The sequence below is a fragment of the Cornus florida genome, unplaced genomic scaffold (genome assembly GCF_030987335.1).
Source record: "Cornus florida cultivar Cherokee Brave unplaced genomic scaffold, ASM3098733v1 CherokeeBrave_3.0.0_Hap2_Chr04, whole genome shotgun sequence".
Lineage (NCBI taxonomy): Eukaryota > Viridiplantae > Streptophyta > Magnoliopsida > Cornales > Cornaceae > Cornus > Cornus florida.
The window spans coordinates 105,485,221-105,503,190 of NW_026775574.1; the positions used below are offsets into that span (position 1 = coordinate 105,485,221).

The 17,970-nt window shown below is 33.5% G+C and overlaps 1 protein-coding gene across 10 annotated transcripts; it reads right to left on the reverse strand.

Annotated features, from left to right (window-relative positions):
• Positions 1 to 169: 169 nt before the first annotated feature.
• LOC132304501 (uncharacterized) lies at positions 170 to 9,557 on the reverse strand. Of its 10 annotated transcripts, none has more exons than XM_059802213.1 (12): positions 9,182 to 9,553; positions 7,883 to 7,941; positions 7,553 to 7,619; positions 5,806 to 6,005; positions 5,517 to 5,726; positions 5,221 to 5,427; positions 5,076 to 5,129; positions 2,326 to 2,379; positions 2,156 to 2,209; positions 1,662 to 1,904; positions 1,520 to 1,578; positions 170 to 435 (listed from the first exon to the last, which is right to left on the reverse strand). In XM_059802213.1, exons 2-10 carry the CDS (start codon positions 7,899 to 7,901, stop codon positions 1,777 to 1,779), a joined length of 993 nt encoding a protein of 330 aa, XP_059658196.1. In that variant the 5' UTR covers positions 7,902 to 7,941; positions 9,182 to 9,553; the 3' UTR covers positions 170 to 435; positions 1,520 to 1,578; positions 1,662 to 1,776. The 10 variants fall into 10 exon arrangements, with proteins under 10 accessions (XP_059658196.1, XP_059658194.1, XP_059658195.1 ...); XM_059802211.1 differs by having other exon boundaries at positions 7,883 to 7,947; XM_059802212.1 differs by having other exon boundaries at positions 7,883 to 7,947; positions 9,178 to 9,553.
• Between the last annotated feature and the right edge of the window lie 8,413 nt (positions 9,558 to 17,970).

The following is a 17,970-nucleotide window of genomic DNA, read 5'->3' on the forward strand; positions in this document are numbered from 1 at the left end:
AATTTAAATTTAAAAATCAATTAAAATACAATAATATTTGTAATGGTTTTTACTTTTATTTATTTATGCATTTTTAATGTATATTTCTAGAAGCATGCTTGTCTATAGACTATAATTGATATGGAAGGAAAATTGGAGAAAATAGTTGATAAATGAGGTGGTTAAAGTATAAAACAATATTTTTCTCTCTTTTTTAATTCATAATAAATAAAATATATGTGGGTGTGTCTGAATATATATATATATGTACACACACATAATATGTACGGTGTCTTTTGAATTAAAAAAAAACATTAAATATCAAATAACAAAATCCCAACAAAAGGACTACTTTGCATATCCGTTTCTTCTTATCGAGCAACGCAATCCCAACTTTGGGACTCCATTCCACATCCATTTCTCTTGATAGAAAGCGCCATTTGGGAGTGCGCCCAACTGAAACAAAATTGTAATAATGTTTGTTAGTGATGAATTTATGATATATTCGTGGCGGGCAAGGATGATATACTGTTAGACTGACAGGTCGAATAGAACCTTTGACTCTTAGGGGAAAGGAATTGAAGGGATTGGTTGAGGAAAAGATGATGAAGTGTTGATTGCCCTAGTTCTGGTCCTAGACTTTATCTTTATTTCAATCGAGGAGTTCGGCAATGCCCCTTATTGACTGAGACATGATCAAGGGAGGAACCAGTAATGGGCTAACCTGGGCTATAGCCCAGGTCCAATTGAAAAAAAAAATTTAATACTATTGTTCCTATAAGCCTATGTACTATTCTTCCTCTTCCTATCAAACCCAGCCCAGCCCAGCCCAATCAATAGTATTTCTATAAATAAAAAGAGTAATAAAATTTACAAAAGTCAAGCCTTAAATATGAGTAACCCCACGAATCATAGACATGTCCAATCACAAAATAAACCACAATAAAATATAATAGGACCTAACCCAGTAAATCAAACGCATTGTTAGTCTATGGAAGAAGACCTAAACTCTTCGTGTATAAGGCACTAAGGCATAGGTGGATGGATATCATGAATTATTATCGTGAATCCAATGAAATATTGAATTTTATTTTTGGAAAGAGGGGGGGTTAATAACTAGTCAGGGGCAGAAAACATAAGTCTTACTTTCTAATGTGAATTTATTGATAAAAAACATATATATCTTGCATTCTTGTAGTTGTTGGTTTTAATACTTGTATGAAACAAACTTCAATGAATTCTTGACTGTGAAAATACGTCAGAGTTTGGAAATGTAAATGTGTTAAAAGGTTATAAATTATTGGGTTTAATTGAATAACTGATGCATGATTATTATATATTTAGAGCATGGATGACACAAGCAATCATAGGTTTAATTGTTTTTAGCCCTCCCTACTTTGCAATCTTAGCTCCGCCCCTAGATATGATCCCTAGATAATTGGGGTTTAAACTTAAAGGAACCTTCTCCTGTGTGTGCAGACAGACTCTTAAGTGCAAAAATAAAATACAAAGTTAGATAACCAAAAATCAGAAAACTGACCTTTTATCTTTAGAAGCAGGCATTTGACCTTTGGAAGCAGGCATTTGACTCAAAAGAGCCTAAACAAGACAAATATATATATACATATCATTGTTTGAAAGTCTGTATAATTAAAGTTACCATTAAATAATATATAAGGTACCTTTTCTATGCTAGAGAGTGAGGACACAATTGTTTTGCAATCTTCTCTTTTTTCCTCATGCCATTTCCCCTTTTATTCCAGCCATTTCCTCTTTATCTCTTGCCATTTCCGAAGGCTAGAGTCTCTTTTTTAATTTTTTTGTGCTGAACCAGTCCATTAATCTGAATCCCAAGTCCACCAATAAAACTACCAACCCAAAAATTGCCACGTCTGTGTTGATTCTCTCCAACCAAAGCTTCAAAGCTTCTCTTTTCATATGTGAAAAAAAAAAAACAGAAAAAAAATTATAGTCCACTTTGGATTCTGAAAAAAATTTAAATCCCTCTCTTTTCTTTTTCGTTTTCACAGGGAAAAAAAGATAAGCTTAACTACATACACCTTCATTCATGGAATACTTCTTTTTCTTCCATGTTTCTGAAACAAAATTAAATCCCACTTTTTTCTTTTTCGTTTTCAAAGAGAGAAAAAAAAACGATAAGCTTAATTTCGTATACCTTCATTCCTGGAATACTTCTTGTGCCGCCCAACCTTACGAGTCTTCCGTGTTTCTGAAACAAAATTAAAGCCCACTTTGGATTCTGATAAAAAAATTAAATCCCTCTTTTCTTTTTCGTTTTCACAGAAAAAAAGAAAAAGAAAAAAAGATTAGCTTAACTGCATATACCTTCACTCCTGGAATACTTTATTTTCTTCCCTTCCTTGCCAGTCTTCCTTGTTTCTGAAACAAAATTAAAGCCCACTCATTTTAGTTCCCGTGGTCAGGATTTATTGTTAGATCTTTTATGTACCTGCTGACTTTTGCTGTTACAATTATTTTTACACTGAGATGTTGAGTTTTGAGTTGGCAGCTCCTGGTACTAATGGTAATGGTGGGCAAGAATCGGATGCTGTCTCAATCACAATCACAATCACAATCACATAAGGATGAAAAATAAAATAAAACATAAACACACATTTTTTATGTAAAAACCCTAGAATAGGAAAAACCATGGGATCCTCTGTCCATGCGCAAACAAATCACTTTAGAGAGAATTATAAACTAGGTGTCAGACTATTACTTGCTCACCTTTATTTTGTTTTATGAAATTTTAGATTGATTATCAAAACTCTCTCCAAAAGATATAATATTTTTTTAGTAATGTAAAATTATACCCTAGACTGACTTGAACTTCATAATTATAGCCAATAGAAAAGTCCTATGTGAAATAGAAGAGTTAAATCAGTTAAAATATTGATTTTCGTAAGTCTCTAAATCATTTATGGTCTGTTCGATCAAATCCAAGACAAATTCGATTGATCGAACTTCCTCTATTAGCCTTCAAGCGATGTGCTTAAATTTTTGAATTTGAATTCCTGGAGACAGCTTTATGACTGCTAAATTAATATTCCCCATTTTCTTAAATTTTGATTGTAATGAGGCCTTAGATGTCCAAATGCAGAGCGAAACGAAGTATACAATCGGTCTATAAACTTTTTGAACTTGAATTTCTAATAACAGAACTCTCTTCAAAGCCAGTTTTCCTGGACAGTCAGGCAAGTAATGTTACTCTTTTGTAGTTTTCCCTATTGAAGGTAGCGGTATCATGTTGTTGTGGTCTGGAAAAGATCCAGTGTTTTGCATTCAAAATTTATAGACAAGACTTTTGCCATTGTTATATTTCCCTTTTTGATCTGCTGGGCAAATTCAAATGTTTTTACTTGGTTTAATATGTACATTTGAGTATTCTTTATGGATCTGTGCATATCTTATGTTCATTAAGAGGGTGGTTCATGGCCATGACAGCTACTTTTTGACCATGTAGCATCATCACTTTGCAGCTACTGATCCAGCATCCAGTACTGGCCCTGGGGAAGGCAATCAAGCTGGTCCCAGCGTAGTAATAGGAACTTTCAATATATCTGAACAAGGACATGGTGTTTTTCCAGATCTTGATCGGGTAGCTATATGATTTTTTAGGAAATCTGTTTTAATTTTCAAATGCATGCTTAACTACTAGTGTATTGGTTCTGATTTATTCTTCTCTCTCCCTTTCTCTCTCCCCCACCTCCACACACTAGGTTCTTTCAGCAGTTCTTGGTTCCCTTGGAATAACAAATGTGGGAATTGGAAGTGAAGGAGCTGATACTAGAGTAAGCTTCAATAGTTTTGCTTCACAAACCAACTATATGGAGTCTATATTTACTATCACAATAAAGCTTCAGCTTGGTTTACTTTTTACTGCGCAAGCTTTTCTTTTCTTTTTCCCTAGTTGGTACTCACACACACGTCTCTTCTGAGACTTGAACCCCTAACCTCCCTTTAGGAAGTAAGAGGCTGATACCGCTAGGCCATTGGCCCGTGGGCAAGAATCGGATGCTGCCTTACTTTCAGCTGCTGGACGGTGAGGGCTCCCCACACCAGCATCCTTGGCAGAAGTGATGCTATCTACACGACAGATACTCCTTGGACATGCTGGAGAATGCCTATCTGTAAGTGCTTTAGTTTAGAGGTGTTTCTTCATATATTGGCGGATTTGTTTAATTTTTAATTTAAGTTTATGCTATAGTTTCTGTTTTCCATACTTCCAATGTGAGAATTTTATCTTTGCTACAAGTCAAAAGTAAAGGAACAGACCGCACCCTAGTCTCTAATACTTCAGAGTATGAACAATCCAATCCAGACCTAGAAGGGAAGGGTTGGTTTGGAGTGGGTTTGCGGGGTTGGGGGTGGTCGGGTGGTTAATCCTTGTCCAATTTTCTGTTTATTTGGTTATCCACTTGTCTCAATCACAATCACATAAAGATGAAAAGTAAAATAAAACATAAACACACATTTTTTATGTGAAAAACCCTAGAATAGGAAAAACCATGGGATCCTCTGTCCATGCGCAAACAAATCACTTTAGAGAGAATTATAAACTAGGTGTCAGACTATTACTTGCTCACCTTTATTTTGTTTTATCAAAACTCTCTCCAAAAGATATAATATTTTTTTAGTAATGTAAAATTAGACCCTAAACTGACTTGAACCTCATAATTATAGCCAATAGAAAAGTCCTATGTGAAATAGAAGAATTAAATGACTTAAAATATTGATTTTCGTAAGTCTCTAAATCATTATGGTCTGTTCGATCAAATCCAAGACAAATTCGATTGATCGAACTCCCTCTAGTAGCCTTCGAGCGATGTGCTTAAATTTTTGAATTTGAATTCCTGGAGACAGCTTTATGACTGCTAAATTAATATTCCCCATTTTCTTAAATTTTGATTGTTATGAGGCCTTAGATGTCCAAACGCAGAGCGAAACAAAGTATACAATCGGTCTATAAACTTTTTGAACTTGAATTTCTAATAACAGAACTCTCTTCAAAGCCAGGTTGGATTCTGACAAAAAATTAATTAAGTATAGTTCCCATGAAGGGTAACTGTACATACCTTCTTTTTGGCAGTCTTCCTCTTTGTGCCTTGCTTCCCGAGCATTTTGGGGTTCTGAAACAAGTTCAAAGAGCTATTTTATTCAGATGTTAAAAAAAAAAGGGAAAAAAAACGAATTATAACCAAATCAAAATAAAATATATACCAGTGTACTTGCACTTGTTGCTATAAACCCAATTTTTGACGACCTTCTTCTCTCGTTCCATACGCAAGCTGAATGTAGTGACGACCGTGTCCTTCCCCCGTAGATTCCATCCTATTTGATCTGCAAATTGCAGCACCATAGCTTTTTGATCGGGAGTAAACTTAGTTCGGCGAAGCGGTAGCTTGTTTTCCAGGGGTGGGTGCGAACCTGTCAGTCAATAAGTATATCAGTCAGTGTCTAATGAAAAATCTTCTCTAAAATCTAATGAAGGCAATGTCAAAAATCTAATAAAGTACCAGAATACTCCCTCTTGTGGTTGTATAACCATCTCCAAATTATGCTCTTATCAAGTTCCACTTTGCTGCAAAATTTAGCAAATTCTCCCTTATTCCCTTGCATCTTCCATCCAATTTTTTCAGCGAATTTCAGCAATGTTGCTCTCTGATCCAAATTTAATTTAGTGTTGATTCGCTTCGATGGATGATTGTTCTTGAGGTGTGGCGACTCTGTCAGTCAATAAGAGTGTTAGTTAACGTTTTATGAAGATCAAAATCAAAGAAAGAGAATATGGTGTTGTGTACGTACCATTATATTTTTTCTTCTTGTTATAAATCCAAGAATTAAATACCCTCTTCTCAATTTTCATAAGGATACAAAATTCCTCGACTTGTTTTTCCTGGCTGCGGCAATTCCACCCAATTTGTTCAGCGAATTCAACCATCATGCTAGTCTGATCGGGACTAAATCTGGTGTAAAATCTCAGCCATATATGTAGTGATGTGGGACTGTGAGAGACAGAAATAGGTACATAAGAATTAGTAATAAAGGCCCTGCTAGCAAATAAAGCTGAAGGAAAATGAATCAGAATTGCCAATAACATAGTGGTTTCCAAGAAATGCATTTCTTGGCCCTTTGTTTTTCTGCCCATAAAAAAACAAAAGCAAAAGATGGTCACTACAAGAAGTTGACACAAAGTCGGCAAAATTATTTACATATAACTATGGCAAGTTAAACAAGAAAAATTAGGGCTATCAAATTTTTTTTGTAGCAAGTCAAATACATGAAAGCAAGGTGAGAGTAAATAGACTAAAGATACCAACTACCAAGACCCCTTTTGACTCTTATGCCCAAACCTCTTCTAACAAAACACCAATCATAACATTGCTAAGAGCCATTTCTCCCACACAAAATAGTAAATATTTATTTATATATATATAATATAAATAGACATGTTAGAAATTATTCCCGGACTAAAATTAAGAATCGAATATGGGATCAATGGATTCCAATGTTGCTGCAACATATGTATTTTGAGCAGCAACCGACTAACATGAATCTGCCACTACTAAAGGGAGCGAAGCTCATACCAAACAAAAATAATAGAAGCGAATAGAAGAAACCTTCAAAGTTTTACCAGCTTCCATCAGAGTAATTGAACACAAAATAATGGATACTATGAGTTACATATAATGCCACTAAATGAAGCGCAATTCAAAGATTATAATAGAATTTTCCTTTCCTAGATATTCAGACAAAAAACTAATATCTTTCCAAAGGGGCATTTGTTTCTGAGTAAGATGCTGTGACGAATGATCTGAATCATCAGGCAGTTATATGGAAGAAGATTGGAGGCATACAAGGTCATAAAATGTATGTGGTCAATGTGTAAAAGGTTTGAAACTGGTAGAAATCATAAAAAACGCGTGAGGTTGCTTTACTCTGTGGCATGTATTTCACATGATTTTCATTTGGCAAGTCATATAAGATGAATTAGGGCTTTCAAATCAAGTAAACTACATAAAATCAAGTGATAGATTCTTAATATTGTTTTCCATTTTCTTATACTAATTCACTAAAAATAGTATACTTTCATGCACAGGACTCTTAGTTCCAAAAACAAGAAGAGAGCCCAAGTAGATGAATTTACACATCATTGTTTCAGAATTTCAGGACCTTGAAAAATCGTGTGAAGTGACCAAATATTCTTGTAACTAAAAGAAATAGACACTATGCTCAATAGTATGTCTTCAACTCTAAATTTCCTCCAATTCTAAGTGCTTTGACTTAATTTGAGTGCATCAACATATTATCAACATCATCAGTCGTCATCACTAGAGTCAACGTTGACATCAACGTCCTTATAACGTTGACATTAACATCCTCATCTAGAATCGTCATCTAGAATCACATAATCCTCTTGCATAGATATTCATTTGATTAAGATAAACTGAAAAGAGACTTCCTATCATAATTGGTCATTTTAAAACCAACATCACTGCTACAACGGTGAGGGGATTTATATAATTCAATTAGGTAGGCAAAAAAAACAAACCTCTTTTTTACAGCTCCACCCATTCCCATCAACTCGCTTCTTTGAGAAAAGATTTTAGAAAAGAGACCTATATTATTAGGACATAAGAGGAAAAGTTTTAAAAGCATTAATAAACTTGTAAAACATATATTCTGAAATTGAAAACTAAATTTCCAAGTCTTTAATTCTCATTAATAAATTGTTCGAGCATCGCATCATAACAATATTATAAATATGTATGTAGAAACAAAAACAAAAGCAAAAAATCAGTATGTAAAACATGAATAAATAAACGTAACTAATAGCTAAAAATGCCAATTAAAATTTTAGAAAACGTAATGAATTTGTTACCTGATGATTGAGGAGGCATGTTTCTTGAACCTGTTCTTGCTAAATGTTAGGGCCCGATGCTAACCCTAAAAATAAGAAAACACTCAAGTTGCGAAGAAGAGGTTTCACAATCTCACTCATAACAATTAAAACACCATCATCTAAGTACTATCTCTATCATGTATCAACCCAACCCAACTATGCTTTCAATCAAAATGTTGGACACCTATCCGTAGAAAGAGGTGTGATTACAGATAGGTGTGATTAGCACATATTACACATCAGTTTAGGAATAATTTTCAAAATTAACAAATGAATATCCGGATATTTTGCATTCTAATAACAAAAGAAAATCAAAAACCAAAATTTGAAAATAAAAATATGGCAGAAAGATTGAATATTTCTTTCGTGCATTACACCAATTGTATTTCCTTGTGAAACAAAACATCCAGGATTTCTCAATAGGGCGGGCTAAATCAAAATATATCAACCAAAATCAACTATTGTTTAATTCAATTTTAGTTAACTACTGATTAAGGCATAGAAAATCCTATTTGGGTAATTAATATAAAAAAAAAAAAACCAATTTATTTCTGAACAATTCACCACTCAATACCCTATCTCTTCTTTTGACCAATTTACTAATCCTATTTGAGAATCTACTAGTGGAAGCGAGTGTGGGGTAGTTCATGGCAAGCCCCTTCCAACACTATGGAATTCACTCAAAGAAGAGAGTCGTGTGTGTAAATATTTTAATTTTCAAGCATGTTTTTCGTAAGTACTTTAATTTTCAAGAAGTAACTTTCGAGTTTTTTTTTTTGTGTGTGTGTGTGTGTGATAAGTAGAAGTAACTTTAGAGCTTTACCTATATTGAGTACTTTTGCTTGTCAAAGTTCTTGCTATGATTTTTTTTTTTTTAGTTCTGAAAAGATTTCCAACTTCAAAAAGCTTGGCATGTTGATTAAAATTGTTTCAGATTCAATCTCTGCAGATTTCTAATCCGATCCAATTCAGATTCTTTTTTTCTTTTTTCATGCCCAGATTCAAATTTTCTTGTAGACATAATTAAAAAAAAAAAATCCCAGAAATAGAAGTATAGAAATAAAAAATATATATTTCTTTTGCTGAAATAAAATGTAGATTACGGTGATTACCTCAAAATGCAATGCAAATTTTGTTACTTTATATTGTAAAAATAAATAAAATTATATAAACAAGATCATAAAAAATTTCACCAAATAGGATTTAGTTTGCAAAACAAGAATTACAGACCTTAATTAGTTGATTTAGAAAAAAAATTAAGACAAAACCCATACATACAAGTTAGCAGTAGCATAGAGAGAGGGGGGCAAGCTTGAGAGTTGAGAGACAGCGGCTGAAGCTTGCGAACGGCGAACCCGAACTGGAACAGCGGGCGATGGAAACTGAAAGATATGGGTTTAGATTTTTTAAACAATCTGAAATGATATGCCGATCTAGGTTTTGATATACGTAATAGGTTTTGAGCTTTTGATTCTTGCAGACAGATAGATAAACTGAAATATATGGGTTTTGAATTTCTGATTCTTGTAGATTTTGTACTTTGCAGCTGCAGATATAGAGAGAGGGCAAGATCGGAGACGGGAACGAGTATAGAGATGGAGGCGATTGGGGAGGCTAAAATGATTTGCCCTAAAAATATATATTTTTGGTTACCCATCATCCATGGGCCTAGAAATTTAAACGCCCCATAAATTTTGAGTCCCTAGGCGGGTAGGCCCTGCGCTTATTTGATTTGGGCTTTTTCTTTTTCTTTTTCTTTTTCTTTTTTTTTTTTTTTTTTTTTTTTTTTTAAGTATGGTGATTTAGTTAACTTTGATTGGATGGACTAATTCTATTATTATTATTATTATTTTTGGACTGAGCTAAAATTAGTATAGTCAAAAAGAAAAAAATTAAGTGGATTTCAGCCCATCAGAGTTCACCTTTACATCCGCCCTTGTCATTACTCATAATAATGTTGGTATTTAACACATACCATGACTCTGCAACATAATGAATCAAGTAGAAATCTCAATCATTCATAATTTTCATACAATTCAGGTTTTCTTTTAATATTTAAACAAAGAAATTAAAGAAGATTATATAAAATATCTATGATTAAACAATTAAGCATAATGCAGTGACATCTTAGTAGTGAATGACATTGAATTTAGTCAATCTACTTGTCATACAATTCAAATTGTCTTTTACCATTTAAACAAAGTAGTTAAAGAAGAGATTACGCAAAATATCTATGACTAAACAATTAAGTACAATGCAGTTAGAAAGTGATTTTTAAAAAACACTAAATATCAAATTCCAACCAACTTTGGGACTCCTCCTTTCCATATCCCTTTCTCCTGATAGAATAACGCGCCATTTGGGAGTTGGCCTAACTGAAACAAAATTGTAATAATGTTTGTTAGTGATAAATATATGATATATTCGTGGGGACAAGGACGGTGTACTATCACATCGACTGGTCGAATAGAACCTTTGACTCTTACAAGCAGGGGAAAGGAATTGAAGGGATTGGTTGAGGAAGAGAAGATGAAGTGTGATTACTCTAGTTCTGGTCTTAGACTTTATCTTATTTCAATCGAGGAGTTGGGCTATGCTTCTTATTGATTGAGACATAATCTTAGTATAACTAGAAGATCATCCACTTAAAAAGAATAAGTTGAATGTCAATGTCTCGATAATTCAAGTTATGACAAGTGGAGAGGGGTTTACACTTGAAGGATTATTCTCCCGTGTGCATAGACAGACTCTCAAGTGTAAAAATAAAATATTAAGTTAGATAATCAAAAATCAAAATCTGCGACCATTGATCATGTTCTTTTGTCATCTACCAACACTTGATGATTCTGAACTCTTCTTTACTGTGAAACTTTATACTCATTAAAAAAGACGATGAGGAACTTTATGTTTATCCACTTTTTTGAAGCATTGCTATAATAGAAACAAACTGCATCGGGATTATCACAATAAATTCTTAATAGTCTTGTGAGAAAATCCACAACTTTAATGTCGTTCACTGAAATGGGGTCTATTTGCCCCAAAAATGGGTCTGGAGAGGGAAAGAGGGGGAGAAGATCAATGACAAAAAAACCAGAAAAAGTCAGCAGCCAATAAAGGAGTCTGCCGGGGCGAAAAGTTACAAAACATAACCATGAAATTCAAATAAAGAAGTCCGGGCCGGGGCGAAAAGTTATAAAACATAACCATAAATAATAGTACCATGGCATGTGGTTTCTAATTTTGAAACCATCACCATTGTAAAATTTAAGTTGGACCCATATTTAACCACTGTATACCTTGAAAAGATTGTGTTTAATATGATACCATCTTGATTTTGAAAATTGAGAGTTAAAATCTGTTTGGCGCCACCTAGAGAATTTCCCGGATAGATGTGGAAGGGGACTGTATGGTGGTGGATTACTAATGCGCACAACTTCTTCATACTGGGGAGACATCCAACTTTTCTAAAGTTTGGACCAAAGTCAAAAATTAGACTTTCGAGCCTGGCCATCCAGGTGAATCGAGAACTCAAAGTAATGTTCCCAGTCAGACACCGCTACGACGCCTTTGCCGAAAGTGATGTATGGACCTGTATGATGAGGTTGGATTATGAACACCATGCAGTTGGCGGCTGCAGCAGTTCACATTGTGAAGCAAGTGCTAGATAAGAACTCAGACAAAATATTTGTAGTTCTTTTTCCTTTACATTCTCCAGTTTTTGTTTCTTATGTTTAATTTATTAGACATTGTTTGTGCAAGTCCTTGGCACGCTGAATGCCACATGTAACATTTCATGCACGACCGGCTAAATTATTTCGTAGGAGCTGCTAATAGACACTGTTTTTTTTGGCACTTGCTTTCTCAGCTTCGGCTCTTCACCATTTGTTCAAGTTGGGGAAAGACGAGGCTCAGAAAGTAAAAATTCAAACTTTGAGGCGTTATCTATAATTTGTACAGGCAACATGTAATATGACAGATTATGCCATTGTGAAAGCTCCAGACTACTTGTTATAGTGGCACTATATTTAGCATTTATAAAGCATAGATGCTACCCGATATATCTATATTATTTACTAATACCTATTAAAGTGCATGGTGAGCCAACTTTTGGGTTCGATTTTCATCACAAAAAATCGTCAATGTATAATTAATTAATATATATATATATATAGCAGGGTGCTGAAATTTGGGTTATTCTTTGATAGGTCTGTCCCCTGTGAATGGCAATTTAGAGCTACGGAGCTGGGATCGCAATACCAGCAGTTAGACGTGTTAGTTGGGATCTGTCTTAATGCATGGGTACTCAAGGCACCAAGGGTCGATCAAGTAGTATCTTTTTTATTTTTCAAAGTGGATAATGATGATTCCAATGTTCAAATGAACAAAATGAGTATGTGTGATTTTTGTAAAAAAAAAAATAAAATTTGTGAACAAACTAGGTAATAAAAATTAAAATTTAAAAATAAAATAAAATAATATTTGTAATGGGTTTTTTTAATTATTTTTATTTATTTATGCATTTTTAATGTATATTTCTAGAAGCATGCATGTCTATAATTGATATGGAAGGAAAATTGGAGAGAAAATAGTTGATAAATGAGGTTGTTAAAGTATAAAACAATATTTTTCTTCTCTTTTTAATTCATAATAAACAATATATATGTGTGCGTGTGTGAATATATATATATATATATATATATATATATATATATATATATATATAGAGTTTTAATTTGTACTCGATCTGCATTTTGAAGTTAGCCAGAATTATAATAATAATTAACAAGTTTTTTTTATTAGATTTAAAAAAAAAAGAAAAAAAAAGAAAGAAAGAGATTCATTACCTTTTTTTACAGAGTATTATGAGTCCTAGATATTTGCCCTCTCAATCAATCCCCAATTTCAAGCGGTATGAATTGGTCCCTCTTCTTTATTATATTATTTAGATTCTTATTTACGAATAATGGACTCTCAGGCTCTGTTTGTTTGGATGTAAAATATTTTTTAAAAAATATTTTTTTTTATTTTCTGATATTTGGTTGTTGTAAAATATTTACGAAGTAAAGATTTATTAAAATTTAACAAAAATAACTTATCCATCAATTTTCGGCAAGTTATTTTATGTGTCCCGCCCGATGAACTCAACCTCAATCGTGAATTGATTCATATTCTTACGAAGCACATGCTAAGACTTAATTATATCTAGAGCTCAAAAAGTACATGCAGATGATGCAGATAAATCGGGAATACCAATTAAAGCAACTGTAGATTTAATGAGCAGAGAAGTTAGAGGACGAGAGCATCTTGGATTTTTGGATGAAGATTACATAAATTACATACATACAACAATGGAAAAGTGTGATGCTGGGGCTATATTGCAATATTTTCAGGAGGGGCTATATTGCAATATTTTCAGGAGATGCAATCAGAGAATTCATCTTATTTTTATTCACTTCAGCTGGATAAGGATGATATGATCACCAATATTTTTTTGGGCAGATGCACATTCAGTGGCTGATTATGGCCTCTTTGGAGATGTTGTTTGCTCTGACACAACTTATCGAACAAATAATTATGGCCAACCTTTTGCACCATTTATTAGAGTTAATCATCGTAAGCAAACAGTGCTATTTGGTGCAGCTTTATTGTATGATGAAATCGCAGATTCGTTTAAATGGTTATCTGAGACTTTCTTGGTGCCATGTATGGAAAACAACCAAAGACAATCTTACAGATCAATTTGCAGCAATGGCCAAAGCAATTTCAAATGTGTTTTCTGAAACTCACCATCAATTGTGTGTTTGGCACATTTATTAGAATGCTGCGAAAAATTTGTGTCACGTGTTTCATAGATCAAGCGAATTTGCTCACGATCTTAGCGTGTATATGACTATGAAGATGAAGACGATTGGTTATTGGCTTGGAATAACATGCTTGAGAATTATTGTTTAAAGGAGAATAAATGGTTGAAGGATTTATTTGAAGCACGAGAAAAATGGGCATAGGTGTACGGACGACACACTTTTACTGTAGATATGAAAAGCACATGACGCAGTGAAAGGATGAACAATGTTTTGAAGAACTACTTAAAACCTAGACATGACCTTTTAAGATTCTTCAAACATTATGAGAGGGTTTTGGCAGATCGACGGTATGAAGAATTACGTACAGATTTCAAGATGACACGAACTACACCAATGTTATTAACCAATGCAGATATGTTAAAACATACAGTAGAGGTTTATACCCCACATGTTTTTGAATTGTTTCAGAAAGAGTATATGAGTTGGGGCAATTATTGTATATATAGAGTTGGTAAAGTTGGGATGACATCTGAGTACAAAGTATCTTTTGTTGGCAAATCTAGAGAGCATTTTGTCACGGACTTGAACCTTTTCAAGCTCCCGTGCGGCCTTAGACACTTTCAAGTCCCCTTGAAGCGCTAAGTCAGCCTACCCGAGTGTGCTAGACAACTCCACACTAATCTAGAGAATTCCGGAAAGTTCCATACTTGTGTAGAGAAGTCTAGAAAGCTCTAGTCCATGCAGGCTCTATGTCATCGTCTGCTGGGCGCCTGAGTGGCGCCTGCGTGGCAGAGCCTCTTGGTAGCGGGGTGTGACAATTTGGTCAAATTTGAGGGTTCAACAGAAACAGTCAGTCACGTGCAGTTGCATGAAGCTCACTTTTGTTGGCATACCATGTGCACATGCATTGAAGGTGTTAGATAACAAAAATATCAAAAGAATTCCATCTCAATACATCATGAAGAGAGGTGGACGAGAGATGCCAAAGCTAGAAGTATCATTAATTATCATGTGATCAAGTCTAATGATAGTCCCAAGGAGTCTATAGAAAAGCGTTATAGTAATTTGTGTCGCAATTTTCGTGAGATTGCAACTTTTGCAGCAGAACACGAGAAGTTATCTGCATATGCACACATGAACGTTCTATTCAATTGCTCAAGGTTTTAGAGTTAATGAAGAAAACACTTTCTCTAGATGATGGAAGTATCGGGGATCCACTTGCCAATTATGTGCCAAAAGAAGTTTATGGGGTCAAAAGGAAAGCCACACTTGGACGTCCACGCGGTCGACTTAAAAGCTCACTTGAAATATATATATATATAGATATATATATATATATATATATTATAACTTGTATAATTTTATTTATTTAATTTTTTGGTTATATTTATAACTTGCTGATTCTTATATGCACTTCACTCGTCATTTTCATTTAGTTGTTTCTTTCTTAGTGAGTAGGGAAAAATAATGCAACATAAAATATCATAGTAACTTAAGCTGAAACTTGTTAGATTTGGAATAAGCTAAAGTGAGTCGAGTGTATTCTAAGCAATGCCTTCTAACGGTATTATTCATGAGTTACTGTCAAAATTAGAGTTGAATTATCACTAAAAAACCAACTGTACTGTAGAAAAATAATTTATGTTTATATTGAACTTATAATTAAATTTCTAGCAAGAATCTTGTCTGGACAATGGAAGCAATGCTCCATTATCAACTAATTTGGCAATGACCTGAATATTCTGGTGCGACTGCAACTTAGCAAGTTGATAAGACTTACACTCAATTACTTCATGTAATTATGTTCTTCTACATATATATATATATATTTAAAACTATTCAAGTTAAATTTATCATATTGATACTGTATTTTATTATTGGCAGGAATTTAAAGCACCTTTAAGTAACCTTTCAAAAAATTCAAAAGGAACTGAAAATTGGGCATGAGGTTGGTCTTTTATAATTTGATTGTTCTTGTTTTAACTAGTATTACCTTCCTAGTCATGAGTACTTATTCACTTCTTTTTTTATTTGAACATAAGGAAGATTGATGTCAAATGCAATGTTTTACGGCTGGATTTATTTGCCGAAGCTGATTAAATAGTACCTCGCACCTACAAGGTCATCATTTTATGGAACATTGGTTTTGAAGCTGATTTTTTATTTTTTCTTTTTATTATTATTTTTAACTATACACTTAAATTCTCTATGGGGTTTTGGCATTTAGGCTATGGTTTGTTTCACGTAAAATATTTTTTTTGGAATTTTTTTTTTCAGTTAAAATATTTTTTTATTTTTACTTTGTCAGTATTTGGCAAAGGTTTATGTTGACAGTCGAGTCCATTGAGCGGGACATATAAAATAACTTGCTAAAAATTGATGAATAAATATTTTACGACAACCAAATACCAGAAAATATTTTCCATCCCAACAAATGGAACTTAGTGATTTTGATCTCAAATAGCATATAACCACGAGATGATTTTCTTTCTTCCAAGTGTTTTTTTTTTTTTTCTTTTCTTTCACAGTAATAATTTGTTGACACTCTTCACTTGACATGAAATCAACTGAATATCCTCTATATGCAAAAATTTCCAGGCAATGCTGTCATGACCAGTACTAGTAACAAGTGCTTATAATATTGCAAATTAAAACATCCTACCCGATGGTAATTGGAGTTGACATTTTTTTTTTTCTCTTTTCCTATTTAGATGTGTAAAGTTTACGTCTTGGAAACTAGAAGTGACTTTTCCCCCAAGTGGAGGAGAATCGAATGGTGGTTTCTTTATTCCATCGTGTTTCAAAATCTCAACATGAGATTGATCATATCATTTTGTCACTCAAATCGTATAAACTAATTGTAGACCGTTGGTGTCATTATTGAACATAGTAGCACTCTAATAGACAAAAGATGATTTACAAACCAAACAGTTTTACTAAAAAAGACATAACATGGTCCAAATAATTAACAAACCTATCACCCTCAGAAAAAAAATTACAAATCAAATATCTTTACTAAAAGGAGAGAATATAGTCCAACAACGACAATTGACTTTGAAACCCTATAGCGATTGATACTGACTCATTGATCTGAGAATTTCCTCCTTGATAGTTTCTCTTCCGGCCAAAGTTGCATATCCTTTTGACAAAGACTCCAAGAAAAAACCACCGTTCAAAGAGAACTACAAGACAAAACCAAGAAACAAAGATCATGTATTTTTTCAAAACTGTTTAATTCTTACAACACATGCAATTTGATTGTCATGATGGACAATGATTTGATTAAATTTGCAATCACGAAATTTAAAACACGTGAAGAAATTAACCAAGAGGGACCTTTCATCATTCACTAATTAGGTGGTGGTTCTTCATGTGCAACTCCCAATCAGTCTATAAGTTACAACTCCCTAATTCAAGAGACTATTTACTTCTCTTCTTCTTCTTAAAATATAGTGTGTGGTAAAGGGAGAAGCTGGATATTGAAGATATGGTAAGTTCTGACACGTCCACTAAGTTCATATTGAACTCATCCAAGAGAGCTGTATTTCACTAGTTTTTTTTTTAGAAAAAAAGTGTTCAGCATATCTATGCGGTGAACCCTAATAAAATAACTAAAACTGACATTTATATGGTTATATATTGTGATACTTTTGCTGGTCATATATAGTCTATTTTACTTGTACAAAACTAAATAAAAGTAATTCTACAATACTAAAAAATTCATCTAAACCAAACATATCTAAGATTACATGGACAATCTTACTGCAAATGCAATAGGTTTTTTATGGACAATCTTAGTGATTTTTATTTTTATTTATTTATTTTTACGAAACACAATGTAGTACATGTCATTACCGAGTATTTTGTCTTTAACAACTAACTGATGATTACCAAACTTCCCATACATATATGATTCTTGCAAGTTAGATATTTGAAACATAAAATCAGAAGAGGGCATCTAAATAATTGATCCCACGAGAAATCCAATACCTAATTGAAGAAAAAATATACTTGCTTACCTCAAAACTTCTTAGTCTTCTCTTTCCTCCTCTGCATCACTTCTCTTCTTCTTCCAGTTCTCCAACGACACGAGTGGAGTTTCTCTCTAAAAATATGAGAGCGTGAGAGAGAGGGAGGGGGAGAGGCGGACGAGATTAGGGAAGCGTGAGAAAGAAGAAGAGAGGAGAGAAATAGAATTTGATTCGGATTCATTTGGGTTTAATCCGAATAGTTATCAAATTATTTAATTTTTATTATTTTAAA